The sequence below is a fragment of the Lonchura striata genome, chromosome Z (genome assembly GCF_046129695.1).
Source record: "Lonchura striata isolate bLonStr1 chromosome Z, bLonStr1.mat, whole genome shotgun sequence".
In the NCBI taxonomy this organism is placed as follows: domain Eukaryota; kingdom Metazoa; phylum Chordata; class Aves; order Passeriformes; family Estrildidae; genus Lonchura; species Lonchura striata.
Window position 1 is genome coordinate 80,427,315 of NC_134642.1, and position 26,355 is coordinate 80,453,669.

The window sequence follows — 26,355 nt, forward strand, 5'->3', positions numbered from 1 at the left end:
AATGCCTGAGTATGCTTGTCAGGTTAGAACTTTAGGCTGTCATTGTATATGCTGAAGTGGATTCCTGCTCCTTAGTTTGGTTTGTCTTCTGATGTCTGAATTGTTTGAATTTGGGGTTTGTGATTTTGGTATGTATTGTTTTGTAACTGTTTTGGGGACTATGGAAAGGTAAGAGTGTGAATAAAAATATAATATATACTGGTTATAGAAATAAGAAGTGAGGTTCCAAATCAGAAGTCAAAATAAAAAGTACTGTAACATTAAATGTATCCGTATAACTTCAGTGAATATTACCCATCAGTGTCTTGAAAGACTTCTTTTGTCCTAAAGTTGTGTGAATTTGGTCACAGACTTCATGTTCAGATATATACAGAATGAATCTGTATTCCATGTTGCTGCTTGTGTTATGCTTGGAGAAATAGAATTAACTTCAGAGTGATAGGAGCAAAGTGTTACTACATCAGAATTATTATAAGGAATTTGTCCAATGTCCTTGTTATATGTCATGTGGCTTTGTGTTGGAATAAAGCACGGCATGTAGTGTGCAGAGATCTTTGTTGTGACAAGTGTTTCTTGCTTTTGGGTTTTATAGTTAATAGGTTTTTTATAAGTAGTTTTGTAATAAATTTGTGTCGTTCTCAGTTGGGATAGAGCTGCAGACTCTTTCCTTCTCTACGATTCATTACACAAGTCATTATAAAGATGGTTTTCCTGATTGCTCTAGGTAGTTGTCTCTCAGTGTGCACAGAAAGCTCTTGCTTGAAACTGATCTCTGTTCTCAGATATTAATTTGCTAAGTAGTGGAGCTTGATTAAAGTAATACTGTTTTTCATGCAGCTCCTTGGTTTCTCTTAATTACAACTTAAAACTATAAAAAAGGTAGTGCCACAGAGAAAGGTAGAATTGAGGTGAGTTTATAGCTAGACCTCCATTTCAGTGTTTTTTTTTGCAGGGAGGAGAAGGGGAGGGTTTAGTTATTACTGGCAGCACAGACCTGAAGATGAAGCTTGCACAGTCTGTTAAAAAGCAGTCATATATGCTATTACAAGAGAACTGCCTTATCAAAATCGCTTTTTTCACAGGTATGCAGGCTCTTTGTTATTCAAGAGGATAATATTTTTTTCATAGTGTGTACAAACTACTTACATTCTGAACATACGTTTTGGAAAGTCTTGTTGCATAGTTAATATTAAATTACCTTTGCCTACATTTGGGAGCATATGCAGGATAGAATGGGAAGGAAATCTACCACATTGATACCTACTTTGGGACATTGAAATTTAATAGCTTGGAGAGTACACTGGTTTTGTTTGTACTTTTTTTAGAAGTGTTATTTTTTGTTTTAGACTTGTTATTGAAGGGAACTCTTCAACCAGTTTGTTAGGTTAGGAAGTCAACATTGCTCAGTTTGCTGAGTGCATGGTGATAGCTCTGCCCAACATCTGCACCCACTCTCAGGTCTTGTCACTACACATTGTAGCAAACAAGGAAATTAATGTTCATTGTCTATAAATAGGGTAATTCTCTAACTAGTGTTCTATCTTCTATTGGTTATTGCTTTCTTGCTCCTATCCTAATTAACTCACATTTTCACTGTTTTTTTTTTGGTTTTTTTTTTTTGTATCCCAGATAGAGAGGGTTTCAAAACAATTGCTGACTTTTCTTTGTTACTTCCTTATTTCAGAGTTCTGCAAAATGTCCTTGTGGTCCATAAATTCTGTATTCCTTGTGTCCAATTTCAGCAATAGGTCTCTCTCGCAGGTTTTGTTAACCTCCTCCTAGGTCTGAGATCGCTGTAGCTTATCCAGGTTGATTGAAATTGTTTTAGAAGAGTTTCAGTAATTTTCCCAAACCCTGTTCCCACAACAGCAGGCTGTGACAAACCTTGCTAAATGCTGGCTACAGTGATAGATGACAAACTAGAAATTTATGCTATTTAAGATTTAAACAATTAAAATTAAATTTGGTAATTTTGGTAATTAAATTTGGTGATTACTATTTTGGTAATTGAAACAATAAATTAGAAAAGTTTATTAAAACAATTAATAGAAAAGTTATTGGGAAAGTTATATCATTAACTAAGCACTATATGGTACAAAACTAATCATTAGTCTCGGACAGGGATCAAATGCTTCTGTTTGTGAACATTTTCTCCCACTGCTACATAGACTCTTACTTTTTTTAAGTATAACTTTGTTTGCAAACAAACTTAGTAACAGGATTGTCATGTAATTCACTAGCTATAGGAAAAGTGTTTTGTGAGGCTATGGTATAAGAATTGGAAATAAGTTCATGTTCTACAAGAAGCAGTTCATGCTGCTTGTTTGTCATAGATGGTCAAGGTTTTGTCTACTAGTGTGATGTAGCAACAGCTTTAATTTTCATTTTCATTCTAATGAAAACATTGAAACATTCAGTTATCACTGATAATTGAAATGTTTAAAATGCTTCTTTATTAAAAAAATAAAAAAGTGGAGTAAAAGTTGCCTATTTTCTTTGATACAGTTTAGTATTGCAATCCATTCCTTGCCTGCTTGAACTGTCTGTAAAGAGATTGTTGAGCAGTGCAATATTTTTTGAGTGCAGCGGTGCTGATTGTCATTTCAATTACCAACAGTTACCTCCATTGCTTTTTTAAATCTAACATACTTAGGAACAGGCTAAGCTTCATCAAACTATGAAACAAGACATTTATTTTGGAAATAGAGTGAAGTAGTTTGATCGAACAAGCTCTTAGTTTTATTAAGTTGCATTTTGTGTGTACAGTGTCTGAATAAAAATACTGAGTTCCTCAGCTGTTCCTCTTGGACACAGGTCACAGTAGTGCTGTCTTTGTAGTTCTATATTCAGATGCAAGTTTTGCAAATAACTTCCACTTTGTCTCAAGTCACTGACATCTTAGCGTCATACTGCTGCTGTCCATCTTGGTTAGTGCTGCTCAGATTTCATGTGTCTTTTCCGTGGTTACTTGTTTCCAAGACACCATCCTAATACTTGATGTGTTTTGAAAATACACATTTGAAAGTATTTTTTTGTGTGTTGCAAAGTCTTTTGGTAATCATATTGATCTGGATATTTGGTCATGTTGTTCTTTACTATTCAAAAAAGTGTAAGCTTGTTCTCAGGACCAGAAATTTGGTATGCCTTCATTTGTTAGCTTTTTCATGCAATTAAGTGGTGAGTTCTAGTGCCCAACACTTTGAAACATTGTCAGAAGTCTATTGTCTTTTAAGGTTTCAAGTGTGTGACCTTTGGACTCCTGATGCCTGTTGAGTAAAAAATACTTTTCCTGTAGCTGATGTAGTTCCTGGTTTGCAGTGTTGGTATTCTGTAGCAATTTGCTTGTTTCAGTGAAAATGCTAACCATCTTGCCATTTTGCTGTTCAGCTTCAAGTACACAAGTAGAGACTTCATTTTCATAAGAAAGAGAAATCAGCTTTCATTCTGAAAGAAAAGGTTGGACTTTGAGGCCTGCACCGATGCCCTTCCAGTGCCCCTAATGCTTGCCTGAAGGAAAGAGTGCCTCTTACCATCATGTTTAGAGGTTCTTTGAGTGAAAAATTCCCATTTATGGTGGGTAAAGCATACGTAATAAAGGGCTAAGTAGCTGTGCTGCTTCTACTATAACAGAAGAAGTGATATGAGACCAAAGTAGTCTTGAACTCAATACTTTTTTTTTTTTTTTTTTTTGTGGAGAGGGGGATTGGGGTTTTTTTGTTGTGTCATTTAGAATTAAGCTGTGTCATGGAGAGAGGGATACAGGTATTTGAGTTAGACATTCTACAAAGAAAATGCTGTATGTGCCTTGAATAACAGGATTTCTGGAGTTAAATAACTGCCTCTTTTCACTGAGATAGTTTCCAAAGTCTGTGTTTTTTGCTCAGAAAGATCTACACTTAAGATCTCTATTCTTTCTTAGCTGTTTCCCACACAATTTGCAATCCAAGGGCTCAAGTAAAGTCTCCTCGATTACTGTGTATTAGTCATGAAAGACTTGGATGTAGAATGAACTTTGGGTAAAATTGTTGGCTATCACCAGGTGGTGTACGACAAAAATAACTGCTGTGTAGCACCTGCTATACACCAGAATCTAGACCAATTTAAAAAAATAAGCTATGTTACAATTTACTTACTTCTGTCATCAAAAATGTATTTGTCAGCAGTTTTGGAGTAAAAGCTTCAGTGCCAGTAACCCTGATGCTACAATTGTCACCTGTCATTGCTGAGGAGATAGTGTCAGCAGGTAGTGCTGAAAGACATGAGATTCCAAGGTTAGAAAATCCAATATATGATTGTATATCTTTCCACACAGTTGCTTTTTAATGTAAAGTTAAACTGATTTTACAAAATAATATTTTAGTATACAATAGAATTTGTTTACAGACTTTATAAATACCAGAATTCAAGACAACTGAATACTTCCCAACTTCTTCATATACTTGTTTCTTTAATCATTTGTGGTACTGGTCTTCCTTCCTCTCTGTATTTCAGCAGAATTACTGTATTAGGGTTTTGTTCTATGGTATTCAAATTGTTCAACTGCAAGCATTTCGTTGTATAGGACTCTAATTTTAGCCCATTGTAGTGGACCAGTGACTCTGTTTCCACAAAAGCAAGGAAAAAACCTTACAGAATGCATGCAAATGATTTCTAGCATTTTTCTACATTTTGTTTTGTTACTTCAGTGAAAACTACAGGCTTAAATGAGAAATAAGAGATGAAAATGGGCATTGTGATTTTTTCTTTTGTTCCAAATATAGCTTATTTGTTTATATGTATTGTTATATATGTTAATGACTTTTTAGAAATCCAATGTACTGAACATGTTTATAGGAGAAATTACAACATTGAATAATGATACTTAATTCACATATATAAGTGTCTAAATATTTTTAGAATGAGCTTTAGAAAGTTTGAAGTGCATTGCATGGCTTGGAACCAATTAAACAGTTTTAATTAAGTTCATCTCTTTGCTTTATTTTCCTTTTTTTTCACTTGAGTGTCACTGACATTTCATACAGAGTACCAAGAAGCGCAAAGTATGCCTGAGTACCAGTTCATATACATATATGGTTATTATATTTTTGTCCTAGAACATCTTTGTTAATTTAACATGTATACACTGTAAATCTATATCCTTGCATTCAGTTCGATTCATTCCACAGTTGTGTTAATGCATGCCAGTGCAATCAAGTAGCCAGAATATTATGAGGCTTCTTTTTAGTTAATATAAGACTAATGGGATGCTTGAATTGGCATGGACTTAGGTCTCTGACAAAAGATTTAGATGCCAGTCCAAGTGATGCCTTGCTAATTAAATGTCTAAATGTCATTAAGACCTTGAGAACTAGACTTGATTCATAAAGCTTTTTCCAAAAAAAATGTTTCAAGTGCTGGAAGCTGAAAAGAATTAATTGAATGGAGAAAGAGAACTTGTCTTCCTCTAAAACCAGTGGATTTGTGTATTGCTTTGTTTTCCATGAAAGAGTAGTTGTCCATACATCTTTATACTGTTCCAAATCACTCTCTCAGTTTTACTTGTGAGCAAGATTTTCAGGTTTTTATAGGTTTCTTTTTTTGGTTTTTTTTTGGGTTTTTTTTTGTTTGTTTTTTGGGGGTTTTTTGTTTGGTTTTTTTTTTTTCACAAGTGAAATAGTGCCCAGAATGATGTAAAACTACTGAAGAGTCCATGTGACAGTCTGGTATGTGTCCAGCAAGGAAGACTTGAAAGTAGTTGTAGTGACAAAGCTTGGTTGTAATTCACTGTTTTCTAATTTAGAAGTCTGAGGTGGTTCAGAATATTTTAACTTGTACAGAAAATACTGGAAAATGTGTCTATCTTCAAGGTACCAGTGCTCCTGTGGCTGTTTTTTTTTTGCTCTCTGCCAATATATTAACTCTTAGAAGTCAACTGCTCTGAGTATGGGTGGCTTTGGAAGGTAATTCTCTGCTACTTCCTTAGCCAGTGTCTGTTGTTGAAAATTTGCTGACTAGTGATGTAGAAGTGATGGAGTTCTTTAGAATGCCAAGTAATTGTGTGGGCAGTTTGCCACCTGGTTCACAGTTTGAAGAACTGTCTATTTTATTCAATCTGTTCCTTCTAAGTTTACTGTACCATTTCTGAACATGGATGCATAGTGCTTTCCATCATTCTTGCCTCTGTTCTGAATTGTCTAAGTTCTAAATATAATTGTATTGCTTCTGTTCTCTAGACGCCCCATAAGCTTCAGAACTGCTTTATGTTGTAGAAATCTCAAGTCCTTAACAAGACACAGGTTTTGTGCTAAAGCAATTCTGCAGTTCAAAGCCCATGGTGCAGAACACTGCTGGGCAATAAGGTTGTCATGAGCCTCACTAGCAGCACTTGTCAGCATTTGCTCTTCAGGGAAGGAAGGGTAAAAACCAGTAAATAGGAGAACGCCAGGAAAAGCATCAGCCTAGACTGGAAAGCCCCTGCTCTTGTAGTTCACTCAGTGAAGTCACACTGTGACTCCAACCTTTCCTGGAAGTGCTTGGACATTGTGGAGTGGCTGTGTGCTGTCACAGGTGCTGTCCCACACTTCTGTGTGGTGGGTGCACATCTGGGAACACAGGGCCAGTTCTGGTTGAGTCACTCATCAAGGTGACTTTAGTCACACCTGTGTGTGATAATGTGATGAATGAGTGCCATGAGTGAATGTTGCACAAAATTCCCAAGTATCTGATCATGAGATGGGACAAAAAAAATGAGATGGGGCAAAAAAAATAAAGTAAAGCAGAAAAATAAAGAAGTGAGAGTGGACAACAGCTCATTCATAGTCTTGAATAAGAAAATTTCAATTGCTGCCTATTGTGTTTCTGGAGAATGACTTTGGTTTTCTGTTGAGTGACAGAAGGGATTTTGTCAATGGCATGAGATCTCTCCTATTGTTTCTTCCTTGTTAGAACAAGTATTACCTACTGTGAAGATTTCTGCCTTTCTCTTGCCACCTGGGGTAATTAGCTTGCAAAATTAGCTCCTTCAGTGTTGTGGGAAATACTTACAATTCTTGAGCTCTCAGCTTACCTTAATTTTCAGGCATTAAGTTCCCTGCAAGACTACTCTATTTGGATTTTTTTTTGTGTAGAAAGAATGTATTATGTTTGTTTGCCCAAGTTTTCTTGGGATTGCTCAGTTTACTTGAGCTTGCAAGGCAAAACTTTAAACTTGAAGTAGTTTGAATTTTAACATCAAAATGTTACAAATTACTTCTAGCGAGGGATTCTGTACTTGATTAGAAATAAATGTATTTATAAAGAATAAGGGATTTATGAGATGGAAATTCATGCTGAGAAGGACTGTGTCAAATATGACTAAAGGCTGGTGTTGTAGCTGACTTGCACTGGAGAGTTTTGCAAATACAGTCTTTTCATTTAAGATTGAAATATTTGGGTTATGTATTAGGAGAAAAGGTGGTCTTCTAGTGCACTTAGCGATGGAGAGCTTTTATAAGTACTGTTGTGATTAATTAAAATTTTCCCTTCCCACGACTATAGGGATTGAAATCTAAGATGCTAAGTACACCAGTAATGTTAGTTTTAAATTGTTACATCTTAACCTGTTTCTGCAGAGTAGCAACATTATATACTTTAATGATGCATTTCTATTATGGGTTCTAAGATTAGTGCATACAGTTTAAGTATTTTGGTTGAATAGCTTGTGACACTGGATTCAAGGAAGAGAAGCTGACACTGAAATATGTATTCTATCTAGATAAAGAAATTCCTCCCTTCTCAGTTTTTGACAGACTTAAATGTGTTTTTTCTGCTCTTTTACTCTACTGATGCTTTATTTGCTCTGGGCATGGGTATCAGTCCTTTTCTTCAACTGGTTTATCCCAGTACTGTACTGAAGTAACTTGGGTAGTGGTAAATTTTCAATAGTAGCTGTCTCAGATGCTGTTTTTGTTACTTTGAAGATGCATGGTATTTCCAAGATGGCCCAAAAAAAAGAGGGCAGTTTTGTGCAACTCCTAAAAATGTGGATCACAGAGCACTGTTGTAAAGCTTGGTACTGGAAGCAGCTTGTCTAGAGATCCAATGAATATTTCAAATTTGTATTCCTTTTCTACTCCACAGATCAATTTTAAAAAGGTATTCATGCTGCTTGAATACTGGGCAGAGCAGCTTGAATTTTTATCCCCTGTTGGCTATTCAGTAAGCTGGACCTTCTTATTAGGAGAATAAGATATTGTAGATTTCTTAGACTTTTATAAAAACACTTCCCTCTCCAATGAAAGGAAAAAAAGCTTTCCCTCCCCACTAGTGTTCAAGATGTCATTCATTCAAAACCCCAACAGAAAAATGTAACTCCTTGCACCCACACCAGCCACATATATTTTGAATTGAGGCTGTGTATTTTTAACTTTCAATAAACTGACTAAATGGTGTGCCAAATGAGGAGGGGAAGAAATTAGTATGCCACTATTGCCTAGAGGCTTGTGTAACAGCAATTCTCTAAGGGAGTGAAACCCAAATCATCCAATGACACATTTTTATGGTGAGTAAAAAAGCTGAAGAGAGTAAGAGTGCTTCCAAAACAAAAGCTAGTCGAAAAATATGACATGAATCATTATTTGCAATGATTAATATGGCAGTGAGCAGAAAAATTGCATATTGGCCAGGTGTCTTGGAGGGTTGTGCTACCTAAGAGCACAAGTCGATTCTTGTCCTGGTTTTTACCTGAGATAAAATTTTCTTCCTTCTGCAGGAGGGCTGCTTCCCACAGCAGCTCATCTTTGCATGCACAGAAATCAATTAATGGTGAAGTTTTGTATTGGTCCTGAGAAATTAGCTGGGGGATTTTCTTTCTTAACCTTACCAAGCAATCAGCTCAGTCTTGGTGGTGTGAGACTTGATTATAATTGTTGCAAGATATTATGAGTATATGCACACTGCAAGGAATTAAATCCTGAATTAACTGAATTGTAAACTTCCATGTATTTCAGTCCTGAAGTAGATCCCAGCACTGTTCAGTGTGACCCTTACATTAGAGGCTGTAGAAGAGTAAAAGTTGGTATTTTTTTAAATACTTTGTCTCAACTTGTGGGCTTAATTCCTACTGAACTTTTGTGATTTGATTAACTGCACCAATGTTGAGAAATTAATTTCCACTTTGTCTGATGTGTGCTGATGGATCTCTTTAAACTCATGACACTTAAAAATATTTTCAGTATACAGTGATAAAAAACAGCCTACTTTTTTCTAAACCAGCTAAATTGTACTCCTGAAACCATACAGTGTAAATCTTCCTTGACAAGCCATTTTTTATTTGTGGTCTTTCTTCAAACTCCCTAGTAATTACTTTTATGTACTGAAATGTGGAATTTTTTTATATATCTTTGAGTATGATATATGTGTCCTCAGATTCCTTGCCAGCACTTTATCTTGTAAATGATAGTTTTTCTAGATTGATTTGATACAGTTGTCCTGTTGTACCTAAGAGCCTCTAAGGCTTGAGCCTTAAGTGTTCAAAATATTTTAATTATGGCGAGAGAACTCACAGCCATGACTTAGCAAGATCTTTGTGTTTCTAGATCTTGTCAAAGCCTTTCTTAATGCAATGGATTTTATTAAGCTTGTGTCTAGCTGGAACTTTTTAAATCTTAGTTCAATTTTAGCACATTTGGAGAATGGTCATGGTTAATGTATGTTTTTTGGAAAAGGTTGTTGCTTACAGGATTCCACAAAAATTAACTTTCCCTCCTTTTAAATACCAATGGCAAAAAATTGATAACCTTTGTTATTGTGTTGATAACCTTTGGCTAAATAGATGACCCTCAGCTCACTGATTTATTGTTACTAAAATGTCAGAATGCTTACAAGAAATCAGCTCTTGCATTAAGAACATCTGGTTCAAACCAAACAAAGGGAGTACTGAAAAGAAGATTGTGAAGAAAAAGGTAAATATTACACTGATGGAGCTTCCATTTGTCAGAGTGCTGTAGAATTCTGGCATGCTCCTGGTCACTATAAAGCTTACATGTAGCCATGTAGCATCCATCTTTTAGCAGGGACCTCTGTCAACCACAGTGTAACAAGAAACTGAGTCTAACCATCCACTTGACTTGCAGTCATCCATGTGTCATGTGAGTACTCTGACTTCTTATGGTTAATGCTGAGTATGAAGAAGCTGCAAAATAGTGATTTATCTTGTAACCCAGGCCAGTGCAAGTGTTCCAAGTGTGCACTTAGTGCAGATCTGCCATCAGACAGATCCAGAGTCTGACATTACCCAAGAAACAATATAATGGTTTTTGTCTTTCTTTAAATGTATTTTTCTAGTCTATGGCCCCAGTGGAGAAAAGAGAAAAACTATATATTATTGAAAAAAGTCCACTAGGAATAACCTTCCATCTGAAAAATAATCACCAGAGAATCCCTGAGGTATGCTGACTGAGGGCTTTTATATAAAGATGTTTGGCCTTCAGTACCATTAACAGACTACTGAAACAGAATTACAGATGGGCTAAAAGGTGCAATTACAAGTTTTCAAATTCGCTGGATAAGCAGTTGGAATGAGTGGGTTGGCACATAACAGCACAGTCTGGTCAGTGGGCTAAGCTACACTTGAAAGTCAGCTTTTTTTATCTGGTCACTGTGAACTCACTTTCTGCACATTACAGACAAATTATAAGATTCCTAGCTCACATCTCTAAAATCAGCTTCCAAATTTCCTCAAAGGTTGAGCCATTTAGTGGATTGAATAAGCACCATCCATGAAGCAAGTGAAACTTACAATATGTAGATACAGTAAACTACCTAACAAGCCTGAAAGAGCTACAGCAGAGGAAATGGAGTGATATAATGCCAGGATAGTGTGATGTTGTTAATTAGTGGAGGAGGAAATCATAGGAAATGTGACACAAACTTGTATCAGGTGGTGCTTATTATATAGCTGAGATAGAAGAGTGGATGGTGAAATACACTGGATTAAGGGTTTTCTAAACAAATTCTTCATTATTGCTTTTCTGTTTTTAGAAAATGTGACTAATATTGCAGGCTGGGCTATGGCTCCACACTAGAGCTAACAGATGTGAGGAAGCAGTATTTTTCATTGATTTTTTTTTTTTCTTTTTAATTTAAAGCAAGAAAGCTTTGTGCAGATGGAAAAGTTTAGTGAGAGGGAAGAAAGTATGAGTGGGAGATGCCCTAGAGAGCAGACTACTTCTGGACAAAAGTAAGGAATTGGCAAACAGTAGAGAGCATTAAATAGTAAAGGATTAGAGACCAAGTAATGCATTTCTGTACCACTCAGTTATGAAATAACTAAACAGCATGTATTTTTCTGCTTTTCCTATTTAGCTTACGGTACATGTCCGTGGGGTAGTTAATTGACCCCACAGACAAGGAAGGACAGACCTTGTCATTGCTTCATTGCTTGTGGAAAAATCTTCTCAAGTTAAGGAGCTGGTAGCACAGCTTCCTAGAGGGAAGGGAAAAAAAAAGTGGAATTTAGTACATTAGTAGTATATTCTGGTCTCAGTACAGAAAATTCTTGGTTTTGTAGGATTATGGCATGCGTTCTGGATAATGCATTGGGAACAGTAACAAAGTTGTTCATTCTTTCTTCATCCGCATGAGAAAGGCAGTCCTTTAGGTTCTTGATCTTCAGGAAAAGTTTTTCTGATGACCTTTCTAGTGCTCATAGTTGGAAGTTCCTATAGTTGGGGTAATAATATGCAACATATATGAGAGAATTATGATGGAGAAAGCAGGGCTACAGCTCTTAATGGCCAAAATAGTGATACTAATGCCAAGGGGATCAAGTTATGAGTTTTCTCAAGTGTGTATATGAAAACTTTCACTGGTCCTGGTCACATGGTAAGGACAGGCCTCAGAGGCCTGTACTTCATGTGGTAGTGAGAGACGTGAATGTACCTTCACCATACTAAAGAAAATTAAGAACAAAGAGAATGTATATTGAAGCTTCATTGATTTTTTTTTTCCCATGTAAAGTTGAAAGGCATAAGACAAACTTTGGTTACAGCAGTTGCTGAAATTTTTAGAGTCCTGTAGTGAGATGAAATTTTTGTCTGTGTAAAATACATGTGAAATGTCTTCCATTTATTTTGTTAGTGAAATCTGTGAAGTACCAACCATCTTTTTAAATGTGCAGTCTAATACAAGCCAATGCCTAAATCTTTCACTAGAAAATTCTGAAGGCAAGATCTCAGCAGCACTATTGTTTCACATTTGCAAATAATGCCAAAATAGTTCCTGGCACCAGAGAGAGAATTTAGTTCATTACCCAACCGCTCCCTGCCCAGGGATTCTGAGGTAGGTAATTCTCTGCATGTTCAATGACTAATAATGAAATATCAATAATTTTAAATATATTAGGTAGTTAAAAGTTTCTAGAGAGAAGAGTATTTGCTGCAGAGGGTGAGGTTGCAAATGTTAAGAGAATTATCCCATTTATGAGCCAGCTATCTAAAACCAGAAAACCTCTTGCATTTTCTGTTGTAGTAGTCATGATTTTATGTGGCAGATTGATACTTTGGGGGATGTACCATATGTTTTTTAAAAATTTAGACCTTAATCTACTTGGAGATTCTAATTAGCACTACTTAATAGTGGGTTGTAACAGTTAATGACAATTTCATGTGGTCTTAAAATGTATTTTTATAAATGCAATGGGAAACACGTACCATATAGATTGCATCAAGAATTGCCTAAAAAATACTGCCAATTCCATTTCTGGATTCATGCAGAGGATTGACTCTTCTGATTTAAAAGGGTGGGTTTATGTAATATCTTGCAGGTATTGCTAAGTCTGTCTTGGTAGAGGTTTCTTTGAAAGAATGAAAAAGTCATCTTGTTCCATCTGCCAGACAGAAAATAACTAGCCGAAAATAAACTTAGCCTAAAGTTCCTGTAAAATTCCTATCTTTTTTCCTGAAAGCTTGACTTTTTTTTTTTTCCTCAAACAGTATTTCATTGGTATCAGTTTTATTAAGAAAATACAGTGCTGCACATAGAAAGCAGTTTTGAGGGAATATATTCACCTGTATAGCAGTGGTTTGACATCACTGAAAGATGCATATGGGAAGGGTCAAAGCATGCTGTTTATTAAACTGAATTTGACTTAATATTGGATTTTGCTGCAGAGGCAAGTACATATGACACAGACCATAAGATGCCATGTTTATGAAATCATAATAGAATGGGCATTACGATGAGGGAGGAAGGGAAGGGTTTTTCCCTCCCACTCAGCTGTCATCTTGGCAAAAAGCATTAAAGAATTTGTGTTTCTGCTTGTTCTGCAAATAAATGCAAGACTTCAGGCTACAGAGCAGTGAATTTGTTCAGATTGTGGCTCCCAGACTCAGAAAGGATTAACCAGTGCCAGTAGTAGCAAAAATCTTTTCACATAGTGGGAACTACAGTTAGTTTTTCAGAGCTGCAGAAAATGCACTATGGTCTGTGTAAATAAATACATTATGTAGCCTTCCATCTTTAGTACACCTGTCTTGGGTTCTCAAAACTTAGTTTTTCACTTTTAAGTGTGGAATTTAAAGTATATAGTATTTCAGTTTCTTTGGTTCTCCAGTGTCATCTTTGCACATGTAGTCATTCCAGGGTGTGTGATATTTGCCACTTCTGAACGCTTGCCACTCTTCAGATTTAAAACTATTAGAGGAGCATCCTGATTTGGTATTAAGCTATAACTTCTATTGCAAAAATTTTCCAACTGATAACACAGATGTTGAGTGGTGTCTGTATTTATTTGAATGTACACTTACACTAACGTAAAGAATTTAGGATAGAGAGAGCTTCACAATAACAACTTGGGAGCATTTTGGTTTGCTTTTCTGAGAGGTGGAGGAGTGGTGTATATCACTAAGATATCAAATAAGATGGCTTTAGGTCTAAGGACCATCTAGGTTCTAAAATTTGAGCTGTTAAGAATACTGTGACAGTTTGTTACCGCTGAGGGAGGATGAACTTGGTTGCTGTGAAATGGAATCAAGTGGATCATAAACCACCATAAACCATATTATGTCAACAATTACTGTAATTAATACAAGCTTTATAGCCAAAAATCATAAAGCCTGGAACACTCTTGACTAATGGCCCACTTAACTTTGGCTTAAAGTGTTTTACCCTAACAGCTGAAGTAACAGTACCTCTGCAGTTAGATTGAGTGGTGAAGTTAGAATTTTGTACAAAACTATCCTGAAGGTAGCAAATGACATGTCACACATCTTCTTAATCATGAAGACATTTGATATAAGGTTATCTGGTAAAGGGCATCTTTTCTGAGTGTGGAATGTTGCCTTCTCTGATTGGAAAAAGGTGATATGAGGAAACAGCTCAAATGAAATTAGTAGTGTTTTAATAAAGTGTGGTGCCATTGCTCACATGCATGCACAGGCTTGCAGTGCTTTTAGTTTAATCTCATCCCAACCACGAGGTCCTACATGTTTGCTTGTCTCACGCAAATCGGAAAGATTATTATAAGCAAAATGAAGGATTATAAGAAGGCATATCAGGACATATGTTTTTCATGAGTTACCTATCCTTATGTCCCTTTGTATAAGCATATAACTCCATAATTTATGTAGCATACCACAGGGAAGGGCATTGTTCTGCTCTGGATGAGGAACCACTGTACCTTTTCAGATGTCTTCTATAATGCTCTTTTTTGTTGGGATGGGTCACACTGCCCATGGAGCTATTCTTGAATCATTCAAGGGGAATTAAAAGGTTTAATATTGTGCTGTTTCTGCAAAGCTGACTTTTATATTGAAGTTTTAAAAAATATTCCTATAGTGGCTGTTATATGGATAATTGTTTTTTAAAGTGAAAAACAAACATAGCTGAAATATGGCTTAATTTCTCCTGTGTCTTGGATTTCAGTAGTGTGCTTCTGTGAGGTTTTAAGTCAACCTCATGAACACGTTGTCACATCCTTACCCTTGGAGAGAAACAATTTCTGAAATTGATAATTTCATAAATTGATTTCTTTCACCAATTCAGTTGTCTTTTAGATTTTTTTTTCCAAGTGGTTTAGATATTTTTTCCCAAGAATGTATTGTTCTGATTTAACATCGCTTAAATGTTAAATGTATTTGATTTGTTACTAAGCTACCAAGTAGTAACTTCATATCTGAAAAGCACATGAAAACAATGTTTTGCTGAACCGCAAAGAAATCTGAGATGCCCGTGAAGGACACGCTTCCTGCTGCCTTTTTAATAGCGGTGTCTCAGTGTGTTTCTAGGTGGGCAGGACCAGCTTTAACGCGACCAGCTCGCAGAACCTTTTTCATTCCTCCATTGAGTGTGAAACGTTCCGTTTCGGCAGGGCGGGTTCGGCGCGGGGGCGCGCGCGGGGCCGCGCGCGGGGCTCCGCCCGGGGCGGGGCGCGGCGGGGGCGGCCGCGCGCGCCATTGGCTGCTCCGCACGTGACCCGCGGGGCCGCGCCGTGCGCGCGGCGCTGGCGCGGCCGGTGGCGCGGGCGGGGCCGGGCGCTGGCGCGGGGATGGAGGCGCGGCGGCCGCGGCCATGGGGTGAGTGCGGCGGCGGCGGCTTCCCGCGCGGGCGAGGCTCGCCGCGCCCGGGACGGGCCGGGGTGCGGGGGAGGAAGCGCTTTCGCAGGTTAAAGAAAAAAAAACCAACCCCCGTCCCCCCGGAAGCCAAAAAGAAAACCCAAAATACCGGGGGTGCGAGAAAGGGCTTTCTCGCGGCGGGGAGGGGAGCCCCGCAGTCGCGGGGACAGACGGGCGGGCATGGCGGGGAGCCGCCACGGGCGGGACCGAGCGCAGCGCGCCGCGCCGGCCGGAGGCACAAAGCCCTGCGGAGCCCCTGCGCGGGCTCCGGGGCTGGGAGGAGCGGGAGGAGGAAGAGGAGCGGCGGCGGCCGGGGGTCTCGGTGCGGGCAGAGCCGCGGAGGTGCCCCTCGCGGGGCGGCGACGCGCCGCCCGCGGGTGGCACCGGCCCGGCTTTGTTAGGGACGGGCGGCGGCGGCGCCTCCGCTGCCGCAGCGCGGGGAACGCGCGGGTGGGCGGCCGGCGGGAGCGCTCGGGGGGCAGCGCTGCGCCCTCGGCGCGCCCTGGGATCCGCTGACTTCTCACAGATTTATTTAACATCACAAAGAGGTGCTTGGGTCCACGACTTAACCTGAATGCTGTGGGAAATCTTAATAAATTATGTATGAAGCAGTGGGTCCTTTCTTCCCCTTTGTCAGATACGCAGCTTTTATGCTAGTAATTAGGTCATTGCTAGCAGAGCGCTCCTTGCTTTTGCAAAAATATGTGGCAATTTTTGGAGGACACATATGCTGCCAGATCATCTCATCCTATTCGGGTTTCGTGTCAAGATACGGTATTCTTCCTATCGACTCACATGGAAGACCTTGTCTGTGGGCTGTAAAGGGCATTTTTCGTTTGATAGGATTTTCTTTAGAGGACCAGTAGGGCCCGGTTTTGACTTGATTTGGAGAGTCGTAGCCTGAAAAATGCCTTTTAAAGGCGTAGCAAGAAACACACAGCTTCTTAGTGTGCCTAGAACTATTTTCAGTAAATTTCAGTGCATACGTGAATAGCACGATATTGATCTATTTCTGTTTTTAAGTACTTCTTCCACCCTTTGCTGTTTGTTCTGTTGAAAATGCTTCTGTGTTTTTTTTCTTACTGTCTTTTTCCCATTGGTTAATTTTTTTCTGTTATCTAATGCAGGTAATAGATTTATGAGTATTTTGTCAAGATTATAGTTCTTTGAAAATATACAGAAGCATGTATACTGAAAGCCATTTCCTGGAACCAGACTCTTCTTTATTTTTAAGGAGACTTGAAGTAATTATTAAAATTATCATCTCCTCAGTTCTGTTAAATACAGTGATGCGCAAAAAAGGTTTGATAAAGAAAAGTCTCAGTTTAAATACCTGCTTTATATATCCCCTCAAAATATTTTCTATATATTTATAATAATGAATCTCCCATTTTATCAGTTAGTGAGGCTTTGGATAATACTACATTTTAAAACACCACTTGAGAACTTACTATTTAGAATAACTGGTTTCAGTAGGTAAAATGGTGATAATAGATATTTCTGCTTAGGCATCTTGAGCCTTCCTTACAATTGCTTGAATATTCAAAGACACAGAAGATGCAGAGGTGTTTTCACCGCTTTTTTTTCTAAAAGAAAGAGAGTGACAAAAGCACAATAGTGATTATGATTATTATTATGGTGATGCTTCTTCCTGTACTTTTTTAACTCTTAAATAGTACCATTCTGTGTAACCACTGTAGTAATTCTGTAAGTCATGCTTAAAATAACTGGAATAAAAGATCACTTTTAATTATAATACTTTAATTTATTTATTGGTGCATACTTTACTAAACATCATCCTTGAAAAACAAAGTACTTAATTATGATAAATGTTCTTATACATCTTCACACAGTATACCATTGTTATATCAGCATGAAATAATACAGCACAAGTTGGAAATGCGTGTGCTTGCTCTTGGCTCCCTTGATCTCTAAATTCTTAAGTTGGATTTCAGTATGCATATTGATTTAGTTGGTAAAATGTTTATGTTGATGACATATGGTAAATTCTTTTGTTAGTGTGGTGAAATCTTGTTTAAAATAGGCCATACTACTAATGATATGCTACAATGCTAAGTTATTGTCAGCAAAGACTTAGCTTCCATTAATGGTTTTCCAAAATTCATTCAGCACCTGTGTGATCAGGTGCTGATATATTTCCTGCAAATGAAGACAAATGGTCTTCTGGTCCTTAAAAGTACTGAAGGGAATCCTGAAGACGGCCCTGATAGGTCACCCAAGATGGAGAAATTCTTATTTATTGTAAATTATTTTTATAATATATAATAGAATTTTTATAATATGTACAGTGTTTTAAATTATAGCTGATTTATTTCATATTAATTGTTTTGCGTTTCTGTTTTAATGTAGAATAGGAAAAGAAATACCTCAGACTTAATAGGTCAGGCTTTTTAATAGCTTAAACTTTCTAGAATTGAATCATTAAAGATTATGAGAAATGTGAAGGTAAACAGGAGCAAGTCATGTGCAGTGAGGGCATACACAATTAGTCATGAATTACAAAGATGATAATCTTGAAGGATGAGTTTTCAGGCTTGTGAATCATTCCTGATCCAATGTAAGTTATGATTCAAATGATGTCTGGAGTGGTTTGTGTTCAATATAGTATTTAAATGCAAATCATGTTTCGAATTTTCACAGTCATATTCTGAATACAGCATGACTAACCAGTTAAGAAACTTCCCAACCCAGAATTATAAAGGAAGAAGTGGGAATTTTCTTGACAGTGTAAAGAAGCTGGACTTGACAGTTCATAGTCTGAAATGTATGGCTTCTTGATTTTACTCTTTTTGTATTAATAAGAATGTTTTTTCATTGTTAGCATTCTTTAGTGACATTCCAAACAATAAATTATTTTCGTTTTTCACACAAACACATACTTGACCTTTATCATACTTGACATGTAATGAGGCACACTAGAGTTCAGAGTATGGTGTTCTCATTCCTTCTCCTCATGGTCTTTTACGGAATGCTGAGAACATGCATCACTTATCACTTTTGATTAAGATGAGCAGATGATGCTTCTGTTCATGGTTGGTGAGTACAGGCAAGTATTGAATTTACAGAAGTATCCCAAAATATAATTATGGATTGAAAGCTCTTTCCAAGTTATGAATTAATTTCTGAGAGAATTAAACACAAAAACATAGTTTTTACCCAGTTCCCCACTCAAAAGGATTTAGGAAGGTTGGGTATAATAAGATTTGTTTTAGTCCGCTGTCCACAGAAATATCCTTCATACAGAAGTGGGTAGAAAAACTAAAAACAAAATCTTCTTCATGTAAATGAAGTTTAAAGAAAATTGTTTGGTCTTCCTTTAAAGGGACTAAGGCTTTCCCAAGTTGTATTAGGATAAGTAATAACAGTAATGGCTCTTCATCTGGCCTTTGCCTTTTTCTAAAGGGTTGAAAACCCCAGGAATCCACAGTATGCTTAATCTAGTGATTGTAATCTGGTATGATTTGTTACCAATTTTTTTCAATGTCATCCTTTTCAAATTTATTTAAAAGATTACTGTTATATGACTTGCAATTAACTTTCTGTTTTAAAAGCCCTTGTTGTTAAAAGAAACTGGATGAAGAGCAGTTTTCTGTGATGATTGTTTTTTTTACTTCTTCCTCCATTTCTGTTCACCTGCGTGGGCTCAAGTAGAGTGAATGAGGGCATGAGCAGATCTGCTGCTCCACTCATGGGCGGTTCTCATTCTGGGCTGCGTATTTTCTTAGTTGTTTCTAACCACACTCAAAGCCACTTCCAGACAGCTCATTATATTTGTGTACCCACATTGCCCAGTTGAAGAGAGCCCAAACAAAATGGTTTCCCTTTCAGCTGCTCCTGACTTGAAGTTTGGGGATTGTTCTTAAATTTGGATGGGGATAGGAGGATCGAATATGCTGGCAACAAAGGCCATTTTAGTAAAGGATGGACTTATGACCACATGGAAATAACATAGTTTTTCAGCGTGATGCTGAAGAAGGCAGAAATGTTTTTTCTGCTGTTTGGAGAGAATTAGGATAATGGGTTTTTATGATTTGAGTCCAGTGGAGTGGAGTATTTTGCAGTGAGTGGGGAAGGAGAGAGCTGGACAATGCTAGTGAAGGATAAACATTTTTAGATTGGCAAACCTTGAAAGCTTGCCCAAACTAAAATGGATAAGACAATCCCTGACAGAGTGATACTCATTTTTTATAAGTTCTTGAACACAGCACTTGGAGTGCTGGTATTTTGCCAGAGCTTAAAACCTGAAGGCAAGCTTCAAACAAAATAATGGAAAATTCAATACAATATTCAGCCAACAGAAATTGAACTAATGCAAATTGCTGTGGTTTGATATGTTCAAAAAAAGAACAGTAAGACCCCCACACACTTCTTTCTTATGAGTGTATAGATAAGGAAGCTGCTTGAAAATGGTCCACTTAAGGAACTTACTTAGCTTGGAACAGCTGTGCTGGATTTTTTGCCCCTGTCTGTCAGCCATGCCCCTCTTTTGGAAATAGCTCTGCAACAGCTGCTGAAGCATCGTGGCTAATGACCCAGCACAGTAAGTTTAAACTGACACCTATTTCAGATTACCTTGGCAGTCTAGCAGTAATCTGCAGTGGTTTAGCAGCTGCTACTTGAGCAGCTGAGCTCTTCCCTGGGTGGAAACCATGAGGAGATGGGTGGAGCAGGCAGCTGGGAAGGAGGCACAGCCCTCCCTGCCACTAGCCACAACCACTGCTTGTCAGAACCCCTAGGCCTAGTGCTTAAAAATAATCTGTTTTTAAAGGTAGTTTAGAGAAAGTAATTGGAAAAATACCATGACAGTGTCAGCATTTCCTCCCTGAATTCAGTGTAGTGTGCCCTTGAAGGCACAATTCCCCATTGGGCACATTCCTATAAATGAATGACAAAATTTGACAGAATGGTAAAGAATAACAAAGATGAGATACTGGGCTCTGGACTGAAGAGCTCCATATAGATACATATTATATGTAGCTACCTGTAGAATTAAATTTGTTACATTAAGAAGATAACATTGTGAAAATCTGAGTTACAGAGCATAGGAGTAAATCTGCTTACTGGTGGTAGTACAATGTGATGGTAGTGTTGATATATTTTATGGATATAAAGCAATAATGAGACTCTGAAATATTTTCATAAGGAGATTTAATATCTGACAAATTGTTGAAGTTCTTAAGTAGAACCTCTTCATCTCAGTGTTTGTGGAGCTGGGATGGCCCCAAGATTGTAAAAGTCCTTGTTCTCTAGCCGGTGCATCCAAAGGAGTCTGAATGGGTAGGATCAGCTTCTCAAGGTTGTTTATGCTTCCTTATCTGTGACATTCTTTTCTCTGACCTGCCGAGCTCTGGCTAGCAAGGAGGCCATGGCACTCTGTGTCCTGCCTCAGGCCGAGTTTACATTATATACTCAAAACTATGTGTATTATGTTTACAATATTGTGCCAATATTTATCATCTATGTTAATCAATGTGTCTCTACCTTAAACCAATAGAAAAGTGTCACCATCACAGCAAGACATGGAGGACAAGAAGAAGGAGAAGGCCAGGACACGCCCAAATCCCCCCATCTTGACTCCCTGAACTACATTCTAAAAACCCCTTTTCACCCTTCGTTAATCCAAATATCACACTACTCAAACCCTTGTGGCTTGTAATTTCTCATACAAAATTTGCAGCTTTTTCCATGGGCTGAAATCGAAGCCACAGGTGTTTTTGACTTCTTGTCAAGGTCTCCCACCCCCTGCCAGGGTCTGGAGACAGCCAGGGCAGCCAGAGGGATGTCCTGGACTCTTACACTTCAGTGCATATTGGGTATATATGCTTGCTGATTTCAAAGGCTCTGATCAATGAAGAAATTCTAAGTTTTCAGGCAACATTACATTTTTTCCTGTCACTTGGGATTTGAGATCAAAATGATTGCATGTAAATTCCTTTCTGGGCAGTGGCTACTGGTACAGTTTTCTTAATATAGGAAAATGCATATCTAAATCTTAACAGCATATTTGCATAAATTTAGGCTTCTCATTAATTTTGATTTTAGTGCATAAAAGAGTTCTATCCAGCTTGAAATTCCTCTTTGATATGTATATTCATGCAAAGTGCTGATTCAGTAAAGCGTGAAATTTCTTGTCACAATTTCCCCTTACTCTGATAGGAAATGGAGAAGAAATATGGGTCAAGGAAGTAGCACAGATAAAATTTTTTGCTGTCTCTTTCCTCTTTCATGAGTGTATTGAATTTCAAAGCTTCTGTATTGTGAGACAGTTATTTTTCAGAGTAAATCTAGAGAAGTCAGGATGTATTTATTGTTGCCTTTGATGACCACTTTGTGAAGAAACAATGCAGTTAAGAGTGTAAAAGGGAGCTTGACTTGAAGCATAATAGTGAATTTCACAAAGGTGGGTTGTATTGCATTTGTGATGGGTTTTCCCTTGGGCCGGGTGAAACTTGGAATGGATTCTGGAGGTCAGAGTTCTTCTCCTCCATTCTCCCTCGCTGTAGTGGTTTCTTACAGGGAAGGAAGAGCTGTTTATTCTTGATCCAGCCGATTCTGACACTAGTGGTGTTGAACATATTTGCAAGTGCAGTGGTAGAGCTTCAGACCAGTGGGCCATGTCTAAGGTATTCCTTGTTTTCCTTTGGGCTGGTTAATTCTGCTCCAAATGAGGTGCAATGTGGCTGGGAAACCTGTCTGGCCAAGAGGGTCCAGAGTTTAACTCTTTCCTCGAGCAAGTAATTTAACCACTGAAAAACTTCAAAAAGGAGATGAAGTGGTACATTCAGTTTCTATTTATGCTGATGGTGCTGTGTTTAGAAAACATACAATTTATAAATTATTTTAGATTTATAATTATTTTTTACTCAGAGCAAAGATACTAGGAACATATTGGGACCTGAATTCTGATCTGATGTGTCAAGTTTGAGGCAGTTGGTAAAAATGTATTTTCAAAAGAGAGGCAGATTTTAATTTTGAGGGCTTTATCTCATGCATGGAACAGCTTATGTGTAATGGAGCCCTGTGATTTCACTCTACAAATCATGTGCCTGAGAGATGACACAGTGTTCAGCATCAGAAAGCCTAAGCTGCTTTGTGGTCATACATTACTTTTGTCAGTTTCACCCATTTTAAAATTAAATAATGGTGTCTTTTGTGAAATACTTTGGCATTGCATTATTTTAGAAGAAGAAGGAGCAAATATCTTGGAGATATCAATAATAAGTACAGCAATTGTCTGTATTGAAGTTTAGGAATGCAAGATTGGATTTCTTGAGCCATGAGGTCTGGCTCCTTCCTGTGTAGTATGCTTGGCAAGGATCCTGCTGAACTACAAGTTCTAATTAATGTTGCCAGCCTAGGTTGATAAATGATCGATTTACACCCATTTGTTCTGTGTCAGTATTGTGTTTTAACATAAATTTGTTCTCCCTCTTCAGTGTTTTCCACTCCCTAATAACAAAGTATGGCTGTGTCATTCCAGCCTTTGATGTCCTGAGGCAGCCAAGGTTTGCTTGGCTAATCTCTTCTAAGATATTCTGTCATTCCCTGATCACATCTTTCTCTGCACCCACTTAAATTCACTTTTCTTACCCACCTCTTTGTAAAATGATTTGATTACTCTGGGAATCGTGTTTCCTCTCCTTGTGCCAGTCACACTGGCGGCACACAGTGACCTGCAGGCTGGCTACTGGGAGGCTTCATTGCTCCAGGTTTTGAAATTCCTTTGTAAGTGACCCTGTGTCACTATGCTCTGCAATTCCACCCTGTTTCTTCTGCTTTATTTCTGACTTCATCAAATTCATTGTGTATGATGCGGAGTCCTCTGACCTTGCGCAACCTCTTGAGTTTATGTGGGAGCAAGTTTTGATGCTACTTCTTGTGCCAAAGTCAGTAAGAAAACATTTTAAAATGCCTGGCACAGTCTAGTTTTGGGGGAACTTTGCTGACAACCTGCCTCCAGCCCAATAATTTTGCTTTCAGCACTGCCCTGTTTCATCTTGATGTCTTTGAACTGCTCCTTTACCTATGTACAGGTTTTCTGTTCATCTCTGTTGTGACTGTGATGACAGTGTCGCTTCCTTTGGGCATCTATTTAGCAGCAAAAAAAAAGTTACCCAGGTTATGGTAATCAGCTTTTTTTTTAATCTGAAAACCCACAAAGCTTGACATTTGAATAAATCAGGAAGTAACTTCTACTCTGAGGTAGGATACTGTCTCTTAGTGGTGATGTCCTACTTTCATGTTACAGGAATAAAGGAGGCTTAGGAACTTAAATCAGAAGGATGGAAAGCCAAACCAAAGCTCTCCTTCAGGATCCTTACTCGTTTAGCAAAAATATGTTACGCACATAAAATACCAGAGCTATGCAATTTATGTATTTCTACCATAGCTCCTCCCCTCATCCATTTTTCTCCATTTCATTTGTTGTGTGTGCACATCTTGGTAATGGGGCTGATTGTTCTGAATTTCAAATCTGTAACTTAGAATTCCTAAAATGGACAGGAAATGGAAAAACTGGATACTTATTTGTTATTACCTGTCCTTTCACATTAGTAATGAATTATAGCAATGGGAGAAAAATATACTCTTATCTAGAAACAAAATGCATGTCATATGTGTCACAGAGCAGCTTTTGTAAATCACATGTAGATGAATAAATGTGATATATTTTACTGATATACTTAAGTAAAAACATTCTATCACTATTTCAATATAGTGCTAATTAATAACACATAATAGAGAAAAATTTGCATTCTTCTTCACTTCTGTCTGCCTTTCTTTGGCTTGTACATGCAATGTGTTCTGAAATGTGAACTATAGCTATTGATTTTCTTAATAATAATGGAAACTATTACCTAATAGATAAAAGCATACATGAAATAGAAGCAGTCTGTCCTTACTGATTTTTTGGTGTTTGTGTGCTTGTTTTGTTTTTGCTATGACTCTTCTTGACAAGACTCAGCCTTTTAGATGAAATAGCCTAATGGTAAGATCCAGAATTTGCATTGTAGAGAAGTTATTTCAGATTGCCTTTGTTTCTCAGAAATGAGGTCTTCAGTAAATCATGACCACATTTTGAAAAATAAATGTTGCAGATTCTTTTCATTCATGGAAGTCATGATTTCGTAAGTGGCAGGTGTCTTCTTTCTCCTTTGATGGTGGCAGGTGCTTGGAAAGGAAATAAACCAGTCATATCAAATGCACTACAGCTTTTGTTATTGTTCCTTGCTTCAGTGGTGTACTCTGTTCTTTGCATTTTCTTCAGTTTAAATTTAGAAAGGTCAAACAGAATTTTCAAAATTTGTATTGAGGAAATAAAATGTTTTTGAATAATTTTACCTTATTTTTAGTAGACTGGATAATTCAATTGAGTTTCATTGGGAAGAGGAAACTTGATTTATAATGGGTTACACAAGCAGTAAGGTCAAAGTTTTTTCAGAGGTTACAATGAAAATGCTAAATTACAGCTTTTAATTGTTTAATCTTTTCCAAAGTACTGTGTTGATCTGTGAGTCTGGTTTTTTGGGTTTGTTTTTTTCTCCGAGTTACAGGCCATATACTTAGGAAATGTCTGCAATGACATTGGAAGGGTAATGTGTGTTATGTGAAGTGCTACGCTTCCTTTTTTTCTCTGTAATGGCTGATGAATAAGAAACTGATAGCATTAATTCTGAAGAGCTTCAAACATTAATTAGCCATGTTTTAGTTAAACAGCGTTAGATTAACAACTCTGCCAGCTTTTGGTTTGGAAAGTAGGGAACAATTTATAGTTCATAATTGAAATTCAAGTACTTCTTCTCTCTTCTGTATAATGGCTGAGTAGTTGTGCTGGTGTTCTGGGACTGTTACAGTTTTGCTGAAAACAGTATGGGATGCCTTGATATCAAGAGTAGCCTTTCATATTTAAATTAAATGGTGCAGTATGACCACTTTGTGTGGAAAAAATTTGTTTTAATCATGTACCTTGAAGGATAGTTTTACAAAATATCTACATATTTACTACATTTGATGATGTGGAGTTTTTTCAGTTAAAATTTCCCAGTATTTACTGTTTTTTTTTTCATACAGCATCTCTCTCAGAGGGTATGCTATTCTAGGAGCATTGAACATCTGTGACTACCATTTGTTTCCTAAAATAAGTAGGCAGTCAGCATCTTTTAGATCTGTATGAAGATGCTTTTATCTACCCAAAGATTACTATATATGGTGTATTACCTGCAATTTCTCCTTGCTGAAACTGAAGTGCCAGTAGTAAAGATGCTTTTGTGTGATGCAGTGATTTTCTTTCATGTATTCTAGCTTCCCCTAATATCTGATGCAATTGAGAATGAACTTTCTTCATTTGCTTAATCATGCACACCAAATGGAAGCCCACAGAAAAAAGTCTTGATCTGGCACTAGTTCTAGTCATTAACAGTTTGGTGCAGTGAATTTAAATTAAATGTTTAGAAAGTCATGTGGTAAGTGGGAGAAAGAGATGATTTTGTGGTTAGATGCATTCAGATAGTGAAGGTTCTTTTCTAAAATGCTTAAATTTAATATTTTCTCTTATTTTTTAAGGGCTGAGGGTAGCCCAGGATGGCCGCAGCTTCATATGATCAATTGTTAAAGCAAGTTGAGGCATTAAAGATGGAGAACTCCAACCTTCGGCAAGAGTTAGAGGATAACTCGAATCACCTCACAAAACTGGAAACCGAGGCGTCCACTATGAAGGTATTGCAAGCTCTGTGCCTGCGTGTCGGGGTTCTCTCACTGCTCTTTGTGT

General features: G+C 37.6%; 1 protein-coding gene across 3 annotated transcripts in view; it reads left to right on the forward strand.

The window, feature by feature from the left end:
* APC (APC regulator of Wnt signaling pathway) overlaps window positions 1-26,355 on the forward strand; it is a 93,938-nt gene that overhangs the window by 6,436 nt on the left and 61,147 nt on the right. For 2 of the 3 annotated variants that reach the window (XM_021524794.2, XM_021524796.2), the window contains exons 1-2: window positions 15,457-15,530; window positions 26,151-26,303. In XM_021524794.2, coding sequence (XP_021380469.1) covers window positions 26,169-26,303 — 135 coding nt within the window. In that variant the 5' untranslated portion in view covers window positions 15,457-15,530; window positions 26,151-26,168. Of the gene's footprint in view, window positions 1-15,456; window positions 15,531-26,150; window positions 26,304-26,355 lie in introns of those variants that run through there. The other variant, XM_021524795.3, reaches the window with a different exon arrangement.